Source organism: Malania oleifera, chromosome 4, assembly GCF_029873635.1.
Source record: "Malania oleifera isolate guangnan ecotype guangnan chromosome 4, ASM2987363v1, whole genome shotgun sequence".
Lineage (NCBI taxonomy): Eukaryota > Viridiplantae > Streptophyta > Magnoliopsida > Santalales > Ximeniaceae > Malania > Malania oleifera.
Genome location: NC_080420.1, coordinates 101,624,923 through 101,650,950, shown reverse-complemented (window position 1 = coordinate 101,650,950; position 26,028 = coordinate 101,624,923). Strand labels below are relative to the sequence as shown.

Sequence of the window (26,028 nt, the reverse complement as noted above, 5' to 3'; positions counted from 1 at the left end):
CAAGTATATTAGCAAGAAAGCTTTTGAAGAGTAGAAAATATTAAGCTTGAATGCTGATTGTAGGTATTCGTGTTTTTAATCCTTTGATTTAACATGTATTTATAAATGGAAAAAGTTTAATTTTCGTATTCCCCAAGTTACTTGGAGTGTTTCCCAAGTTTTCATAAAGTTTGGGGGTCAAGCAATCTATTTTGGAAACTTTCCCTTGCTGTTTTATTTTGAATTTTATGAAGGTCAGTCGCCTGATCTATGGGGGTTAGTCACTTGAGCTTATTATGTTTTAGCAAAAATTCAAACTCAAAATGGGGTCAGTCGCCTGATCTCAGAGGGTCATTCGACTGGGCCTATTCTGTTTGCTCAGTTATTTCAGCATAAAAATGTCAATTGATTGATCTATTTTGGTTAGTCGCCTGAACTAGCAAATTTCCACAATCTTTGATTTTCAAGACATTGATCCTTCAATTTTTGAAAAACTTCAATGTAACTTAATTAAAAAAAACATTTTCCATGATTTTCAAAAATTGGTCTCTAAGTCAATAAAAGGTTTCTAAGAGCTTCATTCATTCATGTTGAAATGTTTGAAGTACTTACATGAGACTTCTTAAAAACTATGACTTTTCTAATTACTAAGTCTTCATGTATGGTTTCCTTTCTTCATATTGAGCTTGACTTTAAGCTTTAGCTTCATTAAATTTTGTCACATTAAGTTCGAGCTTTTAACAAACTTTGTCAAGCACTTTGATATTGATCACTTGAGTTACTTGATCTTGATACTTGAGTTACCTGAAACATCATCACTTAACCAAACATGTTAAGTTTCCTTGATTTGTTATCGTCAAAATAATATTCATAAGCCTTGTTAGGCCAACAATCTCCCCCTTTTTGATGATGACAAAGAAGGAGTAAAAGTGAGTGAACCTTAATAAGGCTCCCCTTTACAATAAGCATACTCTTAACAATATTTGAAAAATGAAGTATCAGATGTTATCAGAATCAGTTTAAGTTCATATTTCAAGATCAATATATCAACCATGTATAAGTGTTCATGAATATCAGCAATGTACATATCTCAGTTTGAATCTCAGAATCATTCTTTCTCAATTTCAGATGTAATACTCGGTTATATATTTCTCTGTTGAATTCAAAACCAATTCAATGTCATTATTTCGTAGTCATATCTCAGTTTTTGCTTTTCATCATTTTTCAGAGTTATATCTCAATTTTGCTCTCAAAGTTTTCTCCCTCTTTTGACATCAATCAAAAAGAGAATAGTAACAAAGAAAAGTCAAATGAAGACACATAATAGCACAAAAACAGATAATATTCATTCAGAACTGAGTATACACAATGTCAAGACAAAAATCTAGAGATACAAAAATAAAACATAGAACTGAGTTACAAGAAAAAATCAATCATCTGCAGCTTCATCATCGTTAGCTGCATCTTCTTCTTCTTCTTCTTCTTAAGAGATTGTAGTTCGGATCTCATGTCACTACTGAAGATCAGCTTGAGGAGCAGGGTGCTGAATTGGTGGTTATGGGTCAGGAGCTTGTCTTTGCCTTCTACCTCCTTTGGGAAATCAACCTTGCTTGTGTTTTTCGTACCCCATTTGCTTGAGTGTGGTGGAGGAGAAAATGTCATAGTGGGTACGTCTGATAAATAGGTCAGTAGGAGAGGCAACATGAAGATGAGCGAAGAGGAGATTCAGAATTCCTCCATAAGAAAGAATTACCCGGCGAGCTTCAATATGGGATATCAGCCATTTAAGAATTAAGCTCGATAAATCAAGCTTCTTCTCCTTCAACAAACACAATGTAACAAAACAGTCCAAGTATGTCATATAGTCATGAGAACCAACCTGAGGCAAAATGTTTTTATGTTATGATCTTTTGGAGAATTTGTGCCTGAAGGTTCAATTGTTTGTTAAGTGGAGGATGTCCAAAGTAAATAGGCGCTTCAACCATAATCAGAGGTAAAATTCTTCGGGAGTAAATCCTTGCTCCATGATCCATGATTATCCAAAAGGAGGACATTCAAATTCGCCTTGGTGTATATTGAAGATTTTAGCAAGGGTTTGTGGTGTAAGTGTGATGGATTTACCCAAGACTTCGGTCGTGGTTACTGATTCCCCTTTAACCCAATTGGCGTAGAAAATTTTGACAAGTTTAGGGTAGTGCCCTTTGGCTTGGTAGGTAACGAAGTTTTTCCAACCAACGTTCCTAAACTTGGGTAGGATGTCGAGAAAATTTTCTTTGAAAAATGAAGTATCAAGAACTTTACCAGAATTGGATCCGTCGAACGGAGATGATCTCTGTATAACTGCTTAGCATTTGGAGCAACGAGCCATTACTCGATTGAAGAATCATCATCAGCTTGCGTTGAAGTCTTACACCCAACCGTCTTCGTTCTAGGCATCATGAGTTAAAAAAAGTTGAACGGTAAAAACCTAGATTTTTATGAGGGAATGATGTAGGGTGATGAATTTCAAAGGTTAATCGAATGTTTTTGAAGTGTAGGTGCACAGAGGATTGAAGGAGAATGAAGGGAAGAGAGGAGCAAAACAAGATTAGTTGACTGGAGGCTTGAAATTTTAGGGTTTTGCGCACTGTTCGTATTTAAACTCTGTTCGTCAGTCGACTGAACTCGAGGTCAATCACCTGACCTTCAGGTGCATTTAAAATTTTTCCAGACAGTAGCATGTCAGTCGATAGAGGCTTAAGCGTCAATTGCCTGACCTTGCTTATCCCAAAAAAAATTGATAAAGTCAGAAAGGGATAAGTTGACTGAGGCTTATAGTTTAGTCGCCTGACCTCTTTTACTTTTGAATTCCTATTTGATAACTTCTTCAAACAACTTCTCTGCTATGTAGCAATTCTAGTTATCTTCTTATAGATATGAATCTATCTTCTGGAAGAGGTTTGGTAAAAATATCTGCCCATTGGTCATTTGTATTCATGAATTCAAGTAAGATATCTTCTTTTTGCACACGATCTCTTAAAAAGTGATGCCTTATGTCTATAGGCTTGGTTCTTGAGTGTGACGTGAGATTTTTGGAGATGTTTATCGCATTGGTATTATCACACTTTCTAGGTATCGCTGAATATTCTAAATTAAAATCTTTTAATTGTTGTTTCATATAGAGAGTTTGTGCACGACAGCTCCCTGCTGCCACATACTCAGCTTCAGCAGTAGACAAGGCTAGGGAATTTTGTTTCTTGGAGAACCAAGACACGAGACCTTCCTAGGAAGTGGCAAGTACTTAATTAGCATCCAATTAGCTGATCATCTCAAAGCTAGTGTCCTTAGGATACCATAGACCTAAGTCAATAGTACCTATTAAATATCTTAGGATTCTTTTGAAGGCTATTTGATGAGATTCTTTAGGGGCTGCCTAAAATTGGGCACACATGCATACACTAAACATTATATCCGGTCTACTAGTTCTTAAATATAGTAGACTTCTTGTCATGCCACGGTAATACTTCATGTCTACTGGTTTTCCTTTTTCATCCTTATCAAGGCTTATAGATGTACTCATTGGAGTTCCTATAGTTTTACTACCTTCCATATCAAACTTCTTAAGCATGTCTTTTATATATTTTGATTGATTTATGAAGGTTCCATTTTTAGCTTGCTTTATTTGAAGTCCTAAGAAGTAATTTAATTCTCCTATCATACTCATTTCAAATTCTTCTTGCATACATTTGGCAAAGTCCTTACATAGATCTTCGTTTGTAGCACCAAATATGATATCATCTACATATATTTGAATGATAAGCATATCTTTATTTTTAGTTTTAATGAACAATGTGTTGTCCACTTTTCCTCTTGAAAAGCCATTTTCCAGTAAAAATCCACTTAACCTCTCATACCAAGCTCTAGGTGCTTGTTTTAGTCCATATAATACTTTTGTTAATTTAAATACATGATTAGGGTAATGAATATCTTCAAAAGCAGGAGGTTGTGCCACAGACTTCTTCATTTAAATATCCATTTAAGAAAGCACTCTTTACATCCATTTGATAGAGTTTGAATTCTTTGTGAGATGCATAGGCTAGTAACATCCTTATGGCTTCCATTTTAGCTACGGGAGCAACGGTCTCATCGTAGTCTATTCCTTCTTCTTGATTATATCCTTGAGCCACTAGTCTAGCTTTATTTCTTACTATAGTACCATTTTCATCCATTTTATTCCTAAATACCCTTTTTGTTCCAATTATTGAATGATCATGGGGTCTAGGAACTAATTTCCATATTTTATTTCTTTCAAATTGATTTAACTCTTTCTTGCATAGCAACTATCCATGAATCATCACTTAAAGCTTCTTCAATATTTTTGGGTTCTTCTTGAGATAGGAATGCATAATGATTACATAGATTTTTCAATGAAGATCTAGTAGATACACCTCGTGAGGGTTCTCCTATGATTTGATGTTTTGGATGATTTCTTGCAAATTTCCATTCTTTATGTAGTTCAGATTTTTCAGTAGATTCATCTTTTGAGGTTGATTCATTGTTCTCATCTTTGACTTCTTTAATTTCTAAGTCTTCTGGTTTTTGCGTTGTTTCAGCTTCCTCAATGTCGATTTAGTGAATGGATTTGCTTCATCAAATGCTACATGAACAAATTCTATAATTATGAGTGTTCTTTTGTTGTAGATTCTGAATCCCTTACTATTTAATGCATATCCTAAGAATATTCCTTCATCTGATTTTGCATTGAATTTTTCCAAGTCATCTTTATCATTTAACAAAAAGCACTTGCATTCAAATACATGAAAATAAGATATATTAGGCCTTCTTCCTTTCCATAATTTATAGGGTGTCTTATCTAGGCTTGATCTTATGTAAACTCTATTCATCACCTAGCATGCGGTATTTACTGCTTCAGCCTAAAAGTAAGTTGGTAAGTTATGTTCATTTAGCATGGTTCTAGCCATTTCTTGAAGAGATCTGTTTTTCCTTTCAACAACTCCATTTTGTTGAGGAGTTCGTGGTGCTGAAAAATTATGACTTATTCCATGTTCATTACAAAATTTGTCAATTTCCTTATTTTTAAATTCCCTTCCTTGATCACTTCTAATCTTTAGAATTCCATATCCTTTTTCGTTTTGGAGCTTTTTACATAGATTTATTAACATATTATAGACTTCATTTTTGGAGGCTAAGAATAGTACCCAGGTAAACCGGGAGTAGTCATCAACAATGAAAAAAGTATAATGCTTTCCGCCTAGACTCTGAGTTCTAGTAGGGCCAAATAAATCTAAGTGAATAAGCTTTAAGGGTCTACTAGTGGAAATATGTTTCTTTCTTTTAAAACTAGTCTTAGTTTGCTTTCCAAGTTGGCATGCATCGCAGATTTTGTCTTTTACAAACTTAGTATTGGGTAGACCTTTGACTGAGTTTTTCTTAGCTAGTTTAGAAAGGAAATCCATACTTGCATGTCCAAGTCTCCTATGCCACAGCCAGCTTGCTTCATTCATAGCTGTCAAGCAATGACTTCTTGAGAGGTCAAGTTTTCAAAGTTTATGCAGTACACATTATTAACTCTTTTTGCAACGAACAAGATTTTATTCTTATCTTTGTTTTCAACCATGCATTTGTCTTGTTTAAAGATTATTTCAAATCTTTTATCGCTTAGTTGACTAATGCTAAGTAGATTATGTTTTAATCCATCTACTAGTAAGACTTCATCAATAGTCAAGTATGGATCTTTACCTACTTTTCCGATACCGATTATCTTACCTTTGACATTGTCTCCAAAGGTGACATATCCACCATCCTTAAGCATTAATGTGGTGAACTTGGACTTGTCTCCGGTCATGTGTCTTGAACACCCACTATCCAAGTACCATTTGTCTTTTGATGGAGTGGTCCTAAAGCATACCTGCAAGAGGGTTTCAAGGTGTTACTCTTTGGTATCCAAACCTTCTTAGGCTTTTTGGTTTCAGGTTTAGTTTTAGCTTTTACTCTCCATACTTTCTTAACTTTATTTTTTCTTTTAAATGGACATTCAAACTTTATGTGTTCCTTTTTCTTGCACAAGAAGCAAGTAGTGTGTTCATAAGCATTAGTGGATAATGTGCTTGCATGGTATTTTGATTCCTTTACAAAGTACCTCATGTAAAGATTCCTTTTCCTTTTGTTTTCTACTCCATTGAATCCAATTCCTTCTTTGTCTAGTGACATTCTTTGAGTACCTATTAGCTTTTCAAAGTTTTCCTTTCCCTTTGTAAAATTGTAAATGATTTTGTCTTTATCCTCAATTTTACCTTTAAGGTTGCTTATTTCCAAATCCTTCTTGCTTTTACCATTTACTTGTAACTTTACTAGGCCTTGAGACATCTCATTTATTTTATTCATGAGATCATTAATGTGAGAGTTCTTTTCTTTTTTAGTTGATTTCGAAGTCTCTAATTGATTTTTAAGTATTTCATTTTGTTCTTTCAAGGCTAGATTTCTTTTAGATGCTCTTATGAACTTTTTATGCGAAGAAAATAATTCAGCTTACATTTCTCTATATGAGGGCATGCTATCACACGAATCACTACATGACTCATCACTAGTTTCTTTAGATGAGCTAGTATAGGAGTTTACCTCATCGTCTTTTGCCATGAAGTAGATGTTTGCTATTTCTTGATCACTTGATTCATCCTCTGATTCACTTGAGCTTGAGTCATTTCATGTAGCTTTCATAGCCTTCTTTTTCTTCTTCTTAGTGTCCTTCTTAACCTGTGGACAATCAGGTTTAATATGTCCAACCTTCTTACAATTATAACAAGTAGGAGGTTCATTCTTTGTTTCCTTTTTACTTGTCTCCCCTTTGTCAGGTTTTGAGCCTTTAAACTTTCGAGTGTACTTCTTATTCTTTTTGAAAAACTTTCCAAGTCTTCTAGTGATGAAGGCTATAACATCATCGTCTAATTTGTTTTCTTCTTCTTCACTAGAGCTATCTTTAGCAGCTTTGAGGGCTATTGATTTCTTGTTTTTATTCTCAGAATTTCTTTCATTTATCGCCATCTCATAAGTGAGGAGCGATCCTATCAATTCATCTAGGGAAGTATTTTTCAAGTTTCTTCTTTATGTTATTGTAGTTGCCTTAGGTTCCCAAATTGGTGGAAGTCCTCTAAGGATTTTTCGGATCATTTCATAAGTTATGTAATTCTTTCCTAAGGCATTGAAGGAGTTTATTATATGGGTGAATCTAGTGTACATATTAGTAATGGTCTCATCAGGATTCATCCTAAAAGCTTCATACTTGCTAGTGAGCATATCGATTCTATCATCTCTTACATCAATAGTACCTTCATAGGTTACTTCAAGTTTGTCCTAGATTTCTTTAGCTGATTTACATGCCATAATCCTATTGAATTTATTTACATCAAGAGCACAATATAATGCATTCATAGCACTTGAATTTACTTGCAATATCTTATGGTCATTGTCGGTCATCTCTTTTTTTTCTTTAGATATTTATTTACCATCCCCGATTTTAGTGGGGATAAGGTCACCATGTGTGACAACTTTCCATGCTTTCCAATCCATAGTTTGTAAATATATTCTCATTCTTTGTTTCCAAAAGGGGTAGTTTACACCGCAGAAAATAGGTGGTCTAGATGAGGATTGACCCTCAGTAAAGGGAGATAAACCTAGGTTTGCTATAGGGATCTTTATGTAGCTTCTAGTTTAAGATTTACTACAACCTAAGGCTCTGATACCAATTGAGAAGTAAGGTGTACTCCCAAGAAAAGGGGGGGGGGGGGAGTGAATTGGGTTTTTAAAAATTTCTTTATAAATCTTTTTATTATGTCTTTCCCAACTCAATCACACAAGTATAATTGGTTTGCAATGACCAACACTCAATCCAAGATTTAGTATTTATTAATGAATGATGATAAAGGTCAAAACTTCAATATTTAGAATTCAACTTTTCAATATATCAATCCAATCAATGAGGTAAGCTTGATTTCACAATAAAATAGAAATTTCAGCAAGCTTCCAAAATTCAGATTTTGATATCAAGCAAGTTACTTGAGTTTAAGTATGTTAATGAACTTTGATATTTATCAACGTACTCTCTTTAATGAAGGTTTCTGCAATCAACGTACTTCTTTTAATCAAGGTTTCCACAATTCTCAATAACTATTTAATTTCCAGCAATTAAGTAAACATCCACACAATTTATATATGCATAAAATTAAAGAGAGTAGGGAAGAGAGAGAGACATCGGATTTTTACAAGGTTCGGCCCAAGGTCTACGTCTTTGCCCCAAGCAACTGCTGTGAGGATTCCAACTTTCTTTATTAGGCCAAAGTTGCAACCTCTCTTCTTCTTAGGTTGACATCCTTCTCTAAAGAGAATCCCCTCTCGCTAGGCAACGATCCAATAACCTAAATCGTCAAAACAACAATAGAAAACAAGAACAATTCGTGTGTACAAAAAGCGCTCTTAGCAAGAGCAGATTAGTACAAGTGAATATCACAATATACTTCAATCAAAATCAATATAGAAATATGGAGCTCAAGAATTTATCACCGGGGCTCTTTCTTAGTTTGAGAAACTCAGTAGAAACGCAAAGAACCGTAATCAACAAATTCTCAGTAGGCATTTCAACAAGTATATTAGCAAGAAAGCTTTTGAAGAGTAGAAAATATTAAGCTTGAATGCTGATTGTAGGTATTGGTGTTTTTAATCCTTTGATTTAACATGTATTTATAGATGGAAAAAGTTCAATTTTTGTATTCCCCAAGTTACTTGAAGTGTTTCTTAAGTTTTCATAAAGTTTGGGGGCCAAGCAATCTATTTTGGAAACATTCCCTCGCTGTTTTATTTTGAATTTTACGAAGGTAAGTCGCCTGATTTATCGGGGTTAGTTGCCTGAGCTTATTTTGTTTCAGCAAAAATTCAAACTCAAAATGGGGTCAGTTGCCTTATCTCAGAGGGTCAGTCGACTGGGCCTATTCTGTTTGCTCATTTATTTTAGCATAAAAATGTCAGTTGACTGATCTATTTTGGTTAGCCACTTGAACTAGCAAATTTCCACAATATTTGATTTTCAGGACTTTAATCCTTCAATTTTTGAAAAACTTCAATGTAAATTAAAAAAAACATTTTCCAGGGTTTTCATAAATTAGTCTCTAAGTCAATAAAAGATTCCTAAGAGCTTCATTCATTCATATTGAAATGTTTGAAGTACTTACATGAGACTTCTTAAAAATTATGACTTTTCTAATCACTAAGTCTTCATGTATAGCTTCCTTTCTTCATATTGAGCTTGACTTTAAGCTTTAGCTTCATGAAATCTTGTCACATTAAGTTCGAGCTTTTAACAAACTTTGTCGAGCACTTTGATATTGATCACTTGAGTCACTTAATCTTGATACTTGAGTTACGTGAAACATCATCACTTAACCAAACATGTTAAGTTTCCTTGATTTGTTATCATCAAAATAAGATTCATAAACCTTGTTAGGCCAACACCTATCATTATCTCCTTTCGACTCTCCTCTCTGCGAAATTTTGAAAATGCTTCTTGGGTGTTTGACATTTGTTTGGATCCTAGGATTCTTCCTCGTACTTCATCAAGATTTTTATTTAATCCAATCAGAAATTTGTATATTATCTTCTTTTCAACAATTTGTTTGTACCTGATTCCATCTTCGGGACAGCTCCAATAGCGTTCCTCGAATAAGTCCAGCTGTTGCCAATAGCCGTTGAGGATGTTGAAGTATTGGGTCACTGTCAAATCTTCTTGGCGCAAGTCATGGAGAACACTGTCCACCTCGAATAATTTAGATTTATTCTCATTGTTAGAATATGTTTCCTTGGTAGCTTCCCAAATCTCCTTCACTGTTCCGTAGAGGAGAAAATTTTCTCCAATGTCATTTGTCATGGAATTAATGAGCCATGACATGACCATGTTATTTTCCGATTTCCATGTCTTGAACTTCACATCATCTTTGCTTGGTTGGGCTGCAGCTCCTGAGAGATAATCATCCTTTCCCTTTCCGCATATAAACATCATCACGGAATGGGACCATTGGATATAGTTATTCCCATTAAGTTTGTGTCCTGTAATGGGCATGAGGCTGCTATCCGAACTGCTGCTGTTGCCGGAGACCATGGCTTCCTGATTGGTCGTGACGTCTGAGACTAAAGAGGTGGAGTCGCGTCTCCTAGTGACCATACCGTATTTGGTTATATGGGGAGATTAGAATTCAGAGGATGCTTTGATACCATGTTGAAATGAGGAAAAGAAAACTCAATATTCCATTAACTTATGAAAAAGATTACATTCCCTTTAAATAGATGATAATTCTCATCTAATTACTAGGGATATTTACAACCTACTGAAAGTAGAATATCCTATTTAAAATGGAAAGCAGTAAAATAGGAAAGACTATCTATAGAATCGGGTAACATGCTACCCAAATCCCCTTAGGATCATGGAACCAAAAATAGCTAACAAACAATTGATTTGTTAGCTGTAAATCTCCTAAAGATCAGCCTCTAATAAAGGCTGACAGGTATCTAATTATTCTACAATACTTTTCAAGGTTTTCCATGTTTTTACAAATTTTCCATGTTTTATACCAAATTCCTTTTTATTTACAGATTTTTGGACATCTTGATCCTACCAGTAACTTTATTTACTGCCCTGAAAATCCTCCTCTGGATTCACCTAAAATCTATTTTTCCATCTTTTTAATAGAGCTAGCCATCTTATTTCATAGTATCGGCATTTACCTTATCCCCTATTGTCTAATGACCCTCTTTGATCATTTTATCTCTAAATTTTACTATATTTTCTCTCTTCAGACTCCACCTTCTAGGCCTCTTTCATTGATTCATGTAGATTTTTCCCTTCCATGATTTATGTTGCTTTTTCTCTTCTATTTTTTAGTACATATGTCTAATACTAAAATTTTATGTTGTTTAGTCAAACACTCACTAGGCATAACTTTACAATCCTTACATGATAAACGATTCTCCCTCCTAGTTAGGAAAATATCTATTTGACTTTTATGTTATCCACTTTTGAAGGTTATTAAGTCTTCTTTGATGTTCTTAAAGCATGTATTCATTATAACCAAATCATAAGACATGGTAAAATCTAAAATCATGTCATTAGGCTCAGTAGAATGACCTACCATTGTAGGAAAATTTTGATTTTATTTTTTGGGGTTACTTGAGAAGATGCAAGAAGTTAAAAAGCATTTAGTTCTGACCTGCAAAGAATATGAAATTGTTTTTTTTTTAAATCATTTGTCTAAATTGTTTTCTTTAATTTTCAAATTGTCTTTGGGAACATAGTATTGGATCAAAGGATGTGTATTTCATCTGGATTGTAAGATTTAATTATAATGAGAAGTTGATTTTCTTTTTCCAGCTTGATTTAAATAATTTTCACAACTGAAAAAAGCTAAATTGTCAATTTTAATTCTCAGCTACTGCTCCTGAAAAACGGTTGAGGTTTAAAACCACTACAGATGCCTCTGAAATGCAAATTATAGAGGCCATGCAGAAGATAGCCTCACATATCAAGAATCCAACAAAGTTTGCAAAGGCTTCAAAGCTTGCTGTACAGTTGATTCAGGCTGGAAGTGTGAAGGCTGGAACTATCGATCACTTCTTTGCAATACTTGAAGCTGCAATGTCGTCATCCTCATCCTGTACAGATCCATCGGTACGAGCAGATTATCACGCATTATTCTCAGCAGCACAAGATGCTGTTGAAGTAAGATTATCATCTCCTGAGAATGCTTAAACATATATGTCACGTACCAATTTCTTCATTACGTGGAAGATCTTTTACTGATGATAATCTGGTTTATAATTTAATTGCAGTGCCTCAATAACAGGCAACGAAATTATTTGGCTGTATGGACGATCAGGGCAGTTGTGGCAAATGATTTGTTCACTGATGACAGTTTTGTGGTATGCTTAGAGCAGAGTTTTCTTCCACTCTTAAATGAATTATGTGTATGATTTTTTGCCTTTAGGAAGTGAGAAGTGAACCGGATAACAATTTTTGACATCCATGCATGCCAACTGTCTGGAATTTATGTGCATGCTGTCATGCACGTAGTGGCACATTAAACATATATTGTCTTTGTATAATAATTTTTTAAATTCAATACATGGTATTGACTGCATTTGTTTGTACAACATACGGAATGCTTGTTTTTGAATGCTTCTATTCATGCTGTTATATCATATTTATTTGACCCATGCAAAATTATATTTGTTGTCAGCCATTAGATAAGCTTAGGTTCTCTTAAATCTAATTTATTTTATTTTTGATAGAAAAAAGAAAATTTATTTGATAAAGAAAGAGATGCATAGTGTCACGGACCCCCAAAATGGGACTTAAGCAAGGGCCGTGTGGCACTCGTTGAGAGCTCTCCCTCGACAAGTCAGCCAACTCTCACACGTTCAAGCCTGCAAGCACGAGCACCAAGTGAGTCTCAATACTCAAGGAAAACAAGAAACAATAGGATTTCACATGAGCAATATATTCTTATACACCGAATAAGACTATAACAATCAGAGACATCATAATCCAAGGCAACAGAACACCACAATGAAAAGAACTACTTGTATTATTCATCTACAAGAGAATCACCATACAAGCGATAACACAGATATTCATATATTCATTCCAAATCCCTGAAGAATACAATTATAGCAGTATCTCACTCCCCCATTTTCCCCATTACATTGTCACACCCTAACATCCTCCCCCACTCAATTTATCGACGTCCTCGTCGATGTGTTGTAGACGGCCTTCTCACTCTTCTGATGTCGATGTAGATGTCGTTGACTACGAATTTCTGAACTCTTCAATCTTCTGTATGGCATGCTGAAGGTTGTCTGCTGTTTCCCAACTATTCTCTTCTTCCCCCAGTCCTAACCACTGAACCAGAAATTGTTGTTGTTGACGACCTTCTAGATTGACGACTCTGTCTGCAATGATCTCCTGGACTTCTTTGGTGACAGGATGCCTTCTGGAAATTGTTGATCTCCTTAATTTTTGTCGGTGCGGGTCTGCTTCATCTGTGTGGAATGGCTTTAAATTGCTTACATGAAACACGGGATGAACTGGACGTCTGTGGCTTTTCATCCACTCGGGTTGCTCAAGCCGATAAGATGCATGTCCCACCTTTTCGATTACTCTGATTGGACCTTCGTAACGACGCAACAGCCTTTTATCCTTGCCACGAAGAAAGCGAAATGTCTCCGGTGGCATTTTTACAAGAACCAGATCTCCAGCTTCAAATTGTTGTGGTCGTCTCCCTTTGTCAGCCCATTTCTTCATGCGCTTGGATGCTTTTTCTAACTGAGCTCGAGTGACTTCGATGTTTTGCAACCAATTTTTCGTGAATTGGTAGGCTTTTGGGCAATTTCCTTTGTATGGACCATCCAGAGTGTGTGGAAGAGTCGGTTGTTGACCTGTCACAATCTCAAAAGGGCTTTTATTAGTTGCAGAAGATTTCATAGAGTTAAAACAGAATTGTGCCGTGTCTAGTAAAGTAACCCAATTCTTCTGATTGGAGTGAACAAAATGTCGCAAGTATTCTTCCAGCATCCCATTAAAACGTTCAGTTTGACCATCTGTCTGTGGGTGATAGCTCGTGGAAAGATTAAGGTTTGAACCCATCAAGCGAAAGAGTTCACCCCAAAATCCCCCCGTGAATCTAACATCCCTATCACTAATTAAGCTTTCTGGAACACCCCAATATTTCACCACATGCTTGAAGAATAACTGAGCTGTCTTCTCTGCTGAACACGGCTTCGAGACTGGTACGAAAGTTGCATACTTTGAGAACCGATCAATCACCACCAAAATTGTGTCAAACTCCTCTACTTTTGGCAACGAGGAAATAAAATCCAAAGAGACACTCTCCCATGGCCTAGCAGGAACTAGCAATGGCTCCAATAAACCTGAGGTCTTCTTTCTTTCTACCTTGTCTTGTTGACAGATCAAGCACGTTTTAGTATAACTCATCACATCATCTTGCATATTTGGCCAATAGTACCCCTGTGTAATCAAAGCATGAGTTCTTCGCCATCCCGGATGACCAGCCCACAACGTATCATGACACTCTTTCAGTAAGGTTTTCCTCAAGTTTCCAGCTTTAGGCACATAGACTCTCCTGCCTTTAGTCATTATCAGTCCATCTTCTACCCAGAATTGTCGTGTCTTCCCTTCGTCTATTAGTTTGCTTAGTGACTGCGCCTGCTGGTCTGTACTTAAATGTTCCTTGATAAGATTCTTCAAAGGTAGCGCCACCCTACTAGTTGATAGATGACTGATGATTTTCAATGCTGCCAATTCAGTTTTTCTACTTAAAGCGTCGGCCACTTCATTCGTCTTTCCCACTTTATATTCAAAAGCAAAATCAAATTCAGCTAGCTTCTCCTGCCAACGGGCTTGTTTTGACGTTAGTCCAGGTTGTGACAAAAAATGAGTAACTGCTACATTATCGGTTTTTACCACAAATTTGGACCCCAAAAGATAGTGCCTCCACACTCGAAGACAATGTACCACTGCGAGAAGCTCCTTTTCTTGTGCTGTATAATTCCGTTCGGCACCCGACAATTTTCTACTTTCAAAAGCAACTGGATGCCCTTCCTGCAAGAGAACTCCCCCTAATGCAAAGTCTGAGGCATCTACTTGCACTTCAAACGGTTTTGTCACATCAGGAAAGATTAGCACAGGATCTCCTACAATCTTTTCCTTTAATTCAACAAATGCTGATTGGCACTCTTCTGACCACCCCCATGGTACCCCCTTCCTCAATAAATTCGTTAACAATACAACTCTTCTAGAGTACCCCTCTATAAACTTCCGGTAGTAGTTGGCTAGACCCAAGAAAGATCGCAGTTCTCTAACGGATGTAGGTGCTCGCCACTCCTTGATAGTTTTTACTTTAGCTGAATCCATCCGAATCTGGCCCTCCTCAATGATATGCCCCAAGAATTTAATACGTTTTTGAGCAAAAGCACACTTCTCCCCTTTTACATATAACTGATTTTCTTTGAGTTTTTGAAAAACCTTTCGAAGATGATCTTTATGTTCTTCTAAGGATGCGCTGAAAACCAGTATGTCATCAAGGTAAACAACCACAAACTGATCAAGGTAGTCCCGAAAAACCTGATTCATTAGAGAACAAAAGGTAGCGGGTGCATTTGTTAGCCCAAAAGGCATGACAAGGAATTCAAATGCTCCATACCGTGTGACACAAGTGGTCTTCGGTTCATCTCCCTCAACAATGCGCACTTGATGATATCCCGACCTCAAGTCCAGTTTCGTGAAATATCTAGCTGCACTTAACTGGTCAAAAATATCAGCAATCAGTGGAATAGGATACTTGTTGCGCACGGTCACCTTATTAAGAGCCCGATAATCTATACACAAGCGCAAACTACCATCTTGTTTCTTCTGAAATAACACTGGGGCCCCAAAAGGTGCTTTTGAAGGCCGGATGAACCCTGCTGCAATAAGATCATTCAGTTGCCTTCTAAGTTCAGCTAACTCAGGCGGCGCCATTCGATAAGGGGCACGTGCTGGCTGCTTTACTCCTGGCAAAAGTTCAATTTCGTGGTCAATCTGTCGTCGCGGTGGTAAAACCCCGGGTAGCTGTTCCGGGATCACCTCCTTGAACTCTTCTAACACTTCCTTAATCTCAAGTGGATATTTCCCTACTTCTGCATCTTCTGAGACTATTGGTAGAACCACGAAAGAAGATTCTCCCCTTTTTACTCCCTTTTTGAATTGGAGGGCTGAGAGCAACTTCCTCTCATCAAAATTGTTGTAGGCTGCGGGGACCGCACAAGGTGCACTTCCCATTATCACAAGACAATCCGCAGCTGGGATCGGCATTGAGCGTGTCACTTTAAGAAAATCCATCCCCAATACCACATCAAAGTCGTCAAGGGGTGCCACAGTGAAATCAACTGTTCCAGACCATGATCCCATTTGGCATGCCACTTTAGGTACCACCCCCACCGTGGTTAATGCTGGAGAATTCACTGCTTTTATCTTGCCCACATCTTTATCTACTTGTAATTCTAACCGTTGAGCTTCAGAATCAGCAATGAAATTATGAGTGGCCCCTGTATCAATCATGGCCCTGATTTTCTTTCCATTCAAAAGTAGATCCACATACATTAGTCCCTTCTCCTGAGACTTGTTGTGAATTACTTGACGCTCTAATGCCCCCAAAAATCTCAAGGCTCCCACCATATTCGGTTGTTCTTCTGGAATTGCTGTCGAGGTTTCGGTTTCCCCTCGAAGGGCCTTCATAGCATTCAAAGCCTTACGATCGGGGCACTCCGCCACTCGATGTGGTCCACTGCAAAGAAAACAAGAGATCGGTCGACGCTCTCCACCCCCTGTTCGTCCGCCCCTCCACTCCCTATTCATGGGCGCTCTTTTATCTTTCCAAGAACTATTTGTCTCCTTATCCCTTCCCCCATTTGTGGGCTTATACACTTTGTTGGGACGGGAATCATTGTTGGCAGATGTAGGGAAATTTCGCTTCCCAGAAGTATCTGAAAAATCATCCAACCGTTCAGCAGCAGCGAGGGCGGAAGAGAGATCACCAGCACCTTGCCGACGTATTTCATTTCTTGGCCATGTCTTCAAACCCCGAAGAAAATGAATCAGTTTATCCGATTCAGTCATGTCTACAATGTCCAACATCAAGGCTTGGTATTCCCTTACATAACTCCTTAACGAGCCCGTCTGTTGCAATTCCATTACTTTGCACTTAGCTATATACTCCACATTTTTTGGATAGAATTGGGCCTTCAATGCCTGTTTCAACTCCTCCCATGTGTTAATGACACATCTATTGTGCTGAATATCATTCCATTTAGTTCTCCACCACAATTTGGCATCCCCAACCAGGTATACCGTTGCCATATTAACCCGGTCCACTTCTAAATCCACTCGGGAGCACGTGAAGTAGTGTTCCATATCAAAGAAGAAATTGTCTAGCTCCTTTGCATCTCGTGTACCCCCAAAACTTTTAGGTTCCGGTACCTTCCATCGAGAACTCTCATTTGGATGTGCAACTGGCCATCGGGCTAACTGTGCCACTGCATTCACTTTCGCAGTGATCTCTTGTAAATCCCTCTGGACTTGGACCACCGCACTTTGGACATTGCCCATCTCCTTCAAATCTCCCTTCAAAGCAGTAACGGACACTTTAACATCTTCTGTAAGGAAATCAAGATTATCCGTTAGCTCCCGTAAGGAGGCCTCAAGCTCTATTGGCTCTCCCCGTTGGGACGAAAGAGATGGCAATATGCCCTCAATATGTTGTAGCCTACTCTCAAAGGCTTCCAACTGCTCGATACTCTTCTGGAAGGCCTCAAGCTCTCTTGGCCGTTTCTCCAGGGATTTCACACTTGGAATGAATTTTTCAAGTTCCTCAAGTCTCTCTACGACTTTTGATACCCCATAGAGATTTTCTCTAGGGTTTTCTTCGGCGGCCTCAAGCTCTGTTGACCCGCTTTTCTCTTTTATCAATGTTGCCACCAACCCTTGGAGGTCACCGCACGTTGTCTCCAGGGTTGCGAGTTTTGTCTCAAGCGCCTCAATGCGCTTCACTCTTCCTGACTTATTTCTCCTAATCCCACGCATGGTGCTCGCACACACTGTGCTCTGATACCAACTGTCACGGACCCCCAAAATGGGACTTAAGCAAGGGCCGTGTGGCACTCGTTGAGAGCTCTCCCTCGACAAGTCAGCCAACTCTCACACGTTCAAGCCTGCAAGCACGAGCACCAAGTGAGTCTCAATACTCAAGGAAAACAAGAAACAATAGGATTTCACATGAGCAATATATTCTTATACACCGAATAAGACTATAACAATCAGAGACATCATAATCCAAGGCAACAGAACACCACAATGAAAAGAACTACTTGTATTATTCATCTACAAGAGAATCACCATACAAGCGATAACACAGATATTCATATATTCATTCCAAATCCCTGAAGAATACAATTATAGCAGTATCTCACTCCCCCATTTTCCCCATTACATTGTCACACCCTAACACATAGCTTAATGAAGATAAGGTGTGATGTAGATTTAGGACAGCCAGAGAGAAGGAAGAGGAAGAAGAAAACTGAATTAGGTTGGGGGGGTGGGTGGAGGGAAATCTAATTTGAATTCCAATTCAACTACGAAAACTCATCTGTTCCATTCATGTAACATAACAGTAAAACCAATATTTATAAAGCCCTTAGAAGCAAGAGAGAAAGAAAGCTAATTGTGAGAGGGGAGATCTATTTCAAATTTAAATTCAACTGCTAAGACTAAGCTATGCCATAAAGCTGACATAAAAGTAAAGCCGATATTTACAAACAAACCTCTAGAATTCCTAAAACAGATGCCCCAGTTTAAACTAAAAGCCCTAAGCCCTAAGTTTCTAAGATTATTTGCCATATCGGCAGCCTAAGTGGCGGTCCTTAGTCAATCTCCCATAATGAAAGGAACCTAGGTTTGGAGATTTTAACTATACATGTGCCATGCTAAGATATTAAGAATAACATCATGAAGATCATCATAAGCAAAAGCTGGGTAGCATCTTGATGAAGGACCACTGATGAAGAGGTTTATATGTTGATATTGTAGGTATAGCCTTAGAAATTAGGATTTTTTTTTTATTTTAGTTTGGAAATTTTAGTTATTTTCTAAGTTTAGTTAATTTAGGGTTATTTTGTTCCTAAGCTTAGGATCTTGGGTGTGGGCTTAGTAGGGGTCAAAATGATGTTGTCTTTGTACCTAAATACGTAATTATTTTTTCTACCATTATTGGTCACATCAATATCATACAACCATGGGCGCCCTTACAGGACATGGGCCACATGCATCAGGATTACATGACAATAAGCCCTATATTTATTCTTCCATTTGAGATGGGTACAAGACACCTCTTACAGCTAGATTTGTCTTGTTTACCCAATTCACTTTAAAAGGATAAGGGTGTGGCTCTCCCTTAAGGTTCAACCTACCTTTAGCAGCTTTGCGATTACATTCATGCTACTACCCCAATCATGGTTTAAATCGCGGTAGTGGGTAGCGTAACGTAACGGTAACGGGTGTAACGGGAAGCAGGAGTAGCGGATGTTACATAACGGGAAGCGGGTGTAACGTCGTGAATTTTTTTGAAGCACGCACAACCCTGTTCATATTAATGTACTTGTATGTTTTAAGCTTTTAGCTTTTCTTAGAAAGAGTTTGTGTATTTTGGATCCTTTAGTTCGAGTAACTAAGTTATTTGGTAAGGGCAACAAGTTTACATTTGTTTTAAACCACCATTGATAGAAAAATTACATGTGTGCTTATTTATACTTCTCATTTTTCTTATCTGTGATAAATTTTATGTGTGCTAAATTAATTAATAAAACAAAATACATTATACACTCTCTTAATCTATTAGACACATAAGACATACGAATAATACAAGTATAAAATAGTTAGAAAAGAAAGAAGGTTGAAATTGAAAAATATAGAACATAAATATCACATTACTAATATTATCAAAATAAAATGTTTTCCTAATAAATTAGTATTTTCAATTTGTTAATTAATGCATCTATTGTGAGTATTTAAAGAAATAGTAAATTTTGTATCATTGTCATCCTCTTTATAATCGTTTCCCCTTCTTGCCACTTGGTCTATTGAGAATGATACATGAAAGAGAGGGAAAAAGTAAGAATAAAAATAAAAAATAAAATAATTTTTTTGTGTAGCAGTCTTGTAGCGGTTACGTAATGGCCGTAGCGGCCTTGACGTAACGGTTGCGGTCCGTAACGGCCACTATGGCCGTGATTTTTCTTCCCACCGATTTCGCTGTGTGTAATAGTATCGGTAACCCAACATGTAATGGTCGCGGCCTTTATTTAAAACCATGACCCCAATCAATAACCAACTTGCTTGTTGCGTCCGACATTTGATGAAAGCGTGAAAAATAGTGGTCATGGTGGTGGACAAGACACATCATGCCAGAGTCTAACATGGTTATCATCCTCCCCAAAGCTAAGGCTCGTTGAGAACAATGGGCAACTATGTGACCTCTAGTGTGGCAGCGATGGCACTGCACAGATGAGCTACTAGTTTGAGGAATACTAGACCCACTAGAACAATGGTGTGATGTGACTATACCTGCCTTGCAGTACTCTCTCTTGGGGCAGATTGAGGAATGATAGACCTAGATTGAGGAAGGGATCTGAATTGATTATTTTAGTCCCTGTGATTGTAGAGTTTGCATTTTGGATGGTTTAGGGGAGTTCTCTTGCAAATCTTTTTTGATCATCTTACCTGTTATTCTATTGGTTCTCATTTAATTTATGCTATACGATCTGGAAAGCTGAACCTCTGTCCAAAATATTATTGTGTTTGTTCTTGATAGGATCAATGTTAAAGATTGTCTTTAGGTTAGAAGAAGATCTTCAAAAGCTCTCTCTAGATGCGCATGCACGTTTATTTTTGCATTTCCCTTTTTCTTGGAGCATTTAGAGCAGGCTTTTCAGTTTGTTTGGCAGAATTGGTTGTGCCCTTGAGGGATAAGTACGAATAAAAAATATCCTTATCTTTTGAAAGAAAGGCTGAAAACTCGTAAAAGATGTGATTGTAAATCAATTTGTGGGCAAAAGTATCCTTTTAAAAAAAAATAAAGATTTAACATTCCTAAAAGAGGTACTATATGTAGAAATATGGATAATTGAAATCATTTTATTGACAAAAATATTCTTATCTTTCCAAAGTAAGATAAAATACTCTTAAAATAAGTGCATTTTATAATATATATATATAGAAAGTAAATTCAACCAAAATTAGATTATTATACTTAGAATGCCTAAAAGTTGATTTTTGAACTTAAAAAAAAACCCTTCCATTTGGTTAAAAAAGGAATTATACTAACATTAAATATAGATACCTACATATATATATATATATATATATATATGTATGTATATCTGTACTATAATAATAAATTAATAAAAGTTGCTATCAGAAAAATAAATTAGGAAAAGTGCTAATAAATTAAATCATTTTATGGATAAATTATCCCTATATTTTAAAAGCAATACAAAACATTTGTAAAAGAAAATAAATTTAATCAAAATTAGATAAAGCTATTTAGGTACTGTAAAGTTTGAAACTGAAAAAGAAACTCTATTTAGTCAAAAAAAAAAAAAGAAGAAAAAAGATAGTATGCATACATATCACATATAAGAGTACAAATGGTATAAATAATTTTATAGACAAGTATTTCTAAAAAAGTTAAATTATATAACATTAGATGAATCGACATTTAAATTTTTTTTATTTTAAATAGGTCAAGATTTGAACCTAAAAAAATCTATTTGATTCAAAAAATAAAATAAATGCAATGGTATTGCAAATGTTAATTGAAATGTACATCCAAAAATAAAATAAGTAAATTCCTCTTATCTGTTCAAAAATTATTGTGAAGTGTCTAACATCATTTTGACAAATAATAATATAATTTTTAAAATATAAATTTGGTAATGAAACTATGAACCTAGAAGTACCCTCCAAATAATAAATAATAAATTTATTTAATTTTTTTTTAAAAACTCATTAATTGACTATTAACTAAACAAATAATAACAATAACTAAGATTTTATGTAGCAAATCACAATTTAAAAATAATACAGTTATTAATATTTTCATGGAACATATATTAATATTTTTATAAAATAAAAAATAATGAAAAATCCATTTATTAATTTTTTACCTATAATGTAAATATTAAAATTCAATACTTCTCATAATTTTAATTAAAGTATTCATGTCATATCTTATCTTGTAATTTTTTTTTTAAAAGATTTTGTATTTCCCTATATTTACATGGCGCCATAATAGTATCTCATGATGATGTTTGTATTTTTGAAATTTTAAGCAAATTTTAATTTTTTTAAATAACTCTGAATAATCACACTTATGTTTGTAAACTAATTTATGACAATATGTTATTAATTCATTTAAAAAATATCTAAAATTTATCAAAAATGATCAAAATATTTTAGACAATATTATTCACATACAATCATGTGCAACATGGCATGTTTACATATATATACATATATAGAGTGGAGGCATGAGGGAATATGCTCTGGAGAATGGAGATGTGCTACTTCATTGTTGTGTGGTGTATTTGGTTATTCTGGAATTTTTAAGGGAATGGCGATGGCTTTAGTCTTGGTGGGGAGTAGGTTCTGTTTTTGGCTTATTTATGGTGCTTATATTTTGTTTGTTTCATGGCATGTGGTCATTGATGTGCAACGAGGTCGGAGTGCTTTTATATTTTAACTATATATATTTATTTTCTTTTTCTGCTCTTTAGGAGGATGCTTGTTCTCTAATTCGTCAGAATTGCTCCTCCCTTCTAATAATAGTTCTTTTAATCTATGAAAAATAATCAACCAACACGTCCTCATCACATCGAGTATTAAACTGCATGTACAATCTCATCCATACACTCATGGAGATCACTTGTCTCATACTCTAAGATGAAGGAGAACTATATGACCTTTACCATTGCAAATGAGGACACTACATTGATGAGCTACTAGCTTGAGGATCACTAGAAAAACCATTTGGATTACATTTCTAGATGTACTCAAGTAGACACTGAAATGGCCCTAGATTGTGGGACAGATCGGACAGAGTGGACGTCTTGGTTTATTGAGATTTATTTGCCTAAATGGATGTCTTAAGGTATTTCTCCATGCAAGGGCCTTCTTGCAATTGTCTGCCTTCTTATAAGTATTTTCTATTGATTTAGAAGCATAAAACTTGACTTCTCGATTCTTATCCTCTTTAAAATCATTAGGAAACCTAGTAACTGCATGATGCGTGTCCTCCACACCCAAATGATCTCTTTTTACTGGACACTATCTAGTATTATGTATCAAGAATTGACCAAAATAACTAATTGCTACAAGTGGGAAGGTACTTATTTGCTCTTTGTCCCGTAATCTTTCATTTCGGCAATACAGTGTTAACCTAAATTCTGGAATTTTTGTTGAACATTCTGTCAGTACATGTTAGCTGTTGCTACAAGCTTCTTTGTGGTAAATTGGTCTTTCCTCTTCACCCCTCATGTGTTCCTAATGAAAATAGTCCTCCATTTCATATATGAAACCTAAGAAGGTATTTGGATCTGGTCTCCCATCATACATACGCACATTTGCTTTATCCTTTTTACCCATTTCCCTAAAATGCTCTAGGTCAAGCTCAAGAGGGTGTGGTGGATGCTGGACATATTGGTTCTATGTGTGGTCAATCCTCAAGAATGCCCTCATTGTACCTAAACTTCAATTTTTCTTAATGTTGATTAGCATAAACAGGCTAGCAGTTGGTCTAGGGCCTTGAGGTTGACTAGCCTGAACAAGTCTATTAGTTGGTCTTGGGCTTGGCTAGATCGAAGACCTCATGTCCACTCCAAAACCTGGTTTGGGACTAAAAATAGGAAGAATTTTGAACACACAGGTTTTATGGAGAAAATTAATTTTGAAATGAATGCGTCAACCATAACCGATATCGAGACTCAACTTGGAAACTCCGGACTTTAAGTTGGACTCAAATTTCGAAAAAGACTCAATTGAAAACAAACAAAGACTCTTCTTGAAAATAGGATGACCAGGACTTGCTCGAATTTAAAACCAGCTTTATTACATCAGATTTTTTTTGGGTAGGCCTGGTAAAAATTAGGGTTACACAACTAAAAGAAAGGTTGTGTCAGGATCAAGCGCTACTGGTTCTTCTAAAACCAATTGGTGATAGAAGGGGTGCAACTTTTTCCTTTAAACGGCAGCGTAGAGCCTTGCACTAAGCGTCGGGTGGACATGAGGGGTTGCACAAATTCCAAGAAGGGGTGCCGACGGGCTGGCACGCCAAGCACTATCGAGCTGGGGCCCACTGTTATGATCCCTCGTAACAGGGTTGACTGCTGACTTCTCATAAAGCCAACAATCATCCCCCAGCAGCTATCCTGGGAGCGCTTGAACTTGTGACCTCACTCTGATACCACTTGTTAGGATCAAGCACTACTGGTTCTTCTAAAACCAATTGGTGATAGAAGAGGAGCAACTTTTTTCCTTTAAACGGCAGCGTAGGGCCCCGCACTAAGCCTCGGGTGGACATGAGGTGCTGCACCAATTCCAAGCAGGAGTGCTGATAGGCTGCCACGCCAAGCACTATCGAGCTGGGGCCCATTGCCACGATTCCTCGCAATAGGGTTGACTGCTAACTTCCCATAAAGCCAACAGGTTGCATTCACCTGGCTTATTAAATTGGGCTTTGCATGCATCATAAAAACGTTCTTATTAGAACCAATGTTTTAAAAGGCGAAGGCGTAAGGCGAGGTGCTTTAACCCTTAAGAGGCGAGGTGTAAGCCTTAAGGCATTGGGGTGTAAGCCTTTTGAGATTTTATTTTTAGATAAAAATACGTAAATAAATTACATATTTTAAAAATAAAGAAGAAATTAAGAAAATCACAAATCAAATGTAATTTGCAAACTACTTGTTGGCTATTCCAAAAAATTGCTAACTTAAATTCATTACGTAAATCATGACAAGAGATAACTATAACATTACACAGTTCAAATTAATTTTCAAGATCTACGGTACAACTAAATTGTTTTGGAAAAGTTGAGGTTCAAGAGTTTTAGAAATCAGCTCATATTATGACATTCCTTTTATATAAAAATAGAGTTAATATTTTCTAGCCAAATTTTACTTGAGGATCACACATCCAAAATGCGTAAGTGCATAAGCCTTAGTGTGTAATGCATTAGCCTTTTTGGGATTTGGTATTTTAGATTAAGCCTCAACGCATTGATTAAGCCTTTTAAAACATTGATTAGAACTATATTTAGCGCTTTCACTGGTTAAATATTTTTAGCATTAGCCATACTACAACATAGCAAGGCACATGCATTCTATCTTCATGCCATTGTGGAATACAATTTTACAAGGATAGCAGGCATTTTAGGAAATTTAGCAGTATTACTTTCCTCTACTCCATTTGAACCTGAATTTTTTTTTTTTTTTTTGAAGATAGGGAAAAAAAAAAAAAACTTTATTAGAGGACAAATGGTTATGAAGAAGAGGACAAGGAGTACTCAAAACATAAAGAGAGAAGAAACAAATAAACAATCAGGCCAATAATGCCTCCCAATTGCAGTTGACATTCTCAAAGCAATAGCCCTTGAAACAACCTGCACCATGCCAAATGCCACAGCCTGTCTCAAAGTAAATCTAAAGACAATCTCTTTCCAGAAAATAGTCGAGCATTCTGTTTCAACCGAGTTGCCCATAAAAAACAGCAAAAAGAGCACACCTTGACAACCTGCCAACATCCTTACCTTTCCAAAACCAACAAAAGGAATACTCAAAAGCTCCTCCCTTAATTTCAGTCACACCCAAGCTTCACCAAGAACTCCTAATAATCTATTCCACAGACCCCTAGCAAATGAACAGTGTATAAACGAATGGGAAACATTCTCTGAGCTACTCTCACTCAAACATACACATCTCTGGACCTGATTTGTTAAAAATGAAGTATGCAACCACAAGCTATAACTTAAATCTACTCTTAGGTTGTTCCCAATTTAAGAAATAATCATATATATATACACACATGCACGCATGCACACACACGCATATTACAAGTATGAACAACATCATTATTCCAAGGAGTCCCCTTGTGTTATCCTCACGATCTTTCTCTCTCCTCGCTCCTCTCTTAATTTCACCTCTTTCTTCTCCCTCTAGAGGGCTTACAGAAATAGATCATACTGTTTTCTGGAAGTAATAGAACTAGACAACATTGCTGTTGCTGCAAGATTTTTTCCATCTGTCTCTTTCCCAAGTGTCCAAACATTCTGATTTTTACATTTTGACTTAAAAATCTTTGTATTGAGCAATTTTTAACCTGTATCTTCTTTGATCTCATCCAAGCCTCTTCTA

General features: G+C 36.4%; 1 protein-coding gene across 2 annotated transcripts in view; it reads left to right on the top strand.

Moving 5' to 3' along the window:
* The window catches only part of LOC131152610 (uncharacterized), a 40,031-nt gene that overhangs the window by 8,369 nt on the left and 5,634 nt on the right, over positions 1 to 26,028 (top strand). Inside the window, exons 2-3 of one of the 2 annotated variants that reach the window (XM_058104355.1) lie at positions 11,448 to 11,737; positions 11,848 to 11,937. In XM_058104355.1, the coding sequence (XP_057960338.1) occupies positions 11,448 to 11,737; positions 11,848 to 11,937 (380 nt within the window). The remainder of the gene's footprint in view (positions 1 to 11,447; positions 11,738 to 11,847; positions 11,938 to 26,028) is intronic. The other variant, XM_058104356.1, reaches the window with a different exon arrangement.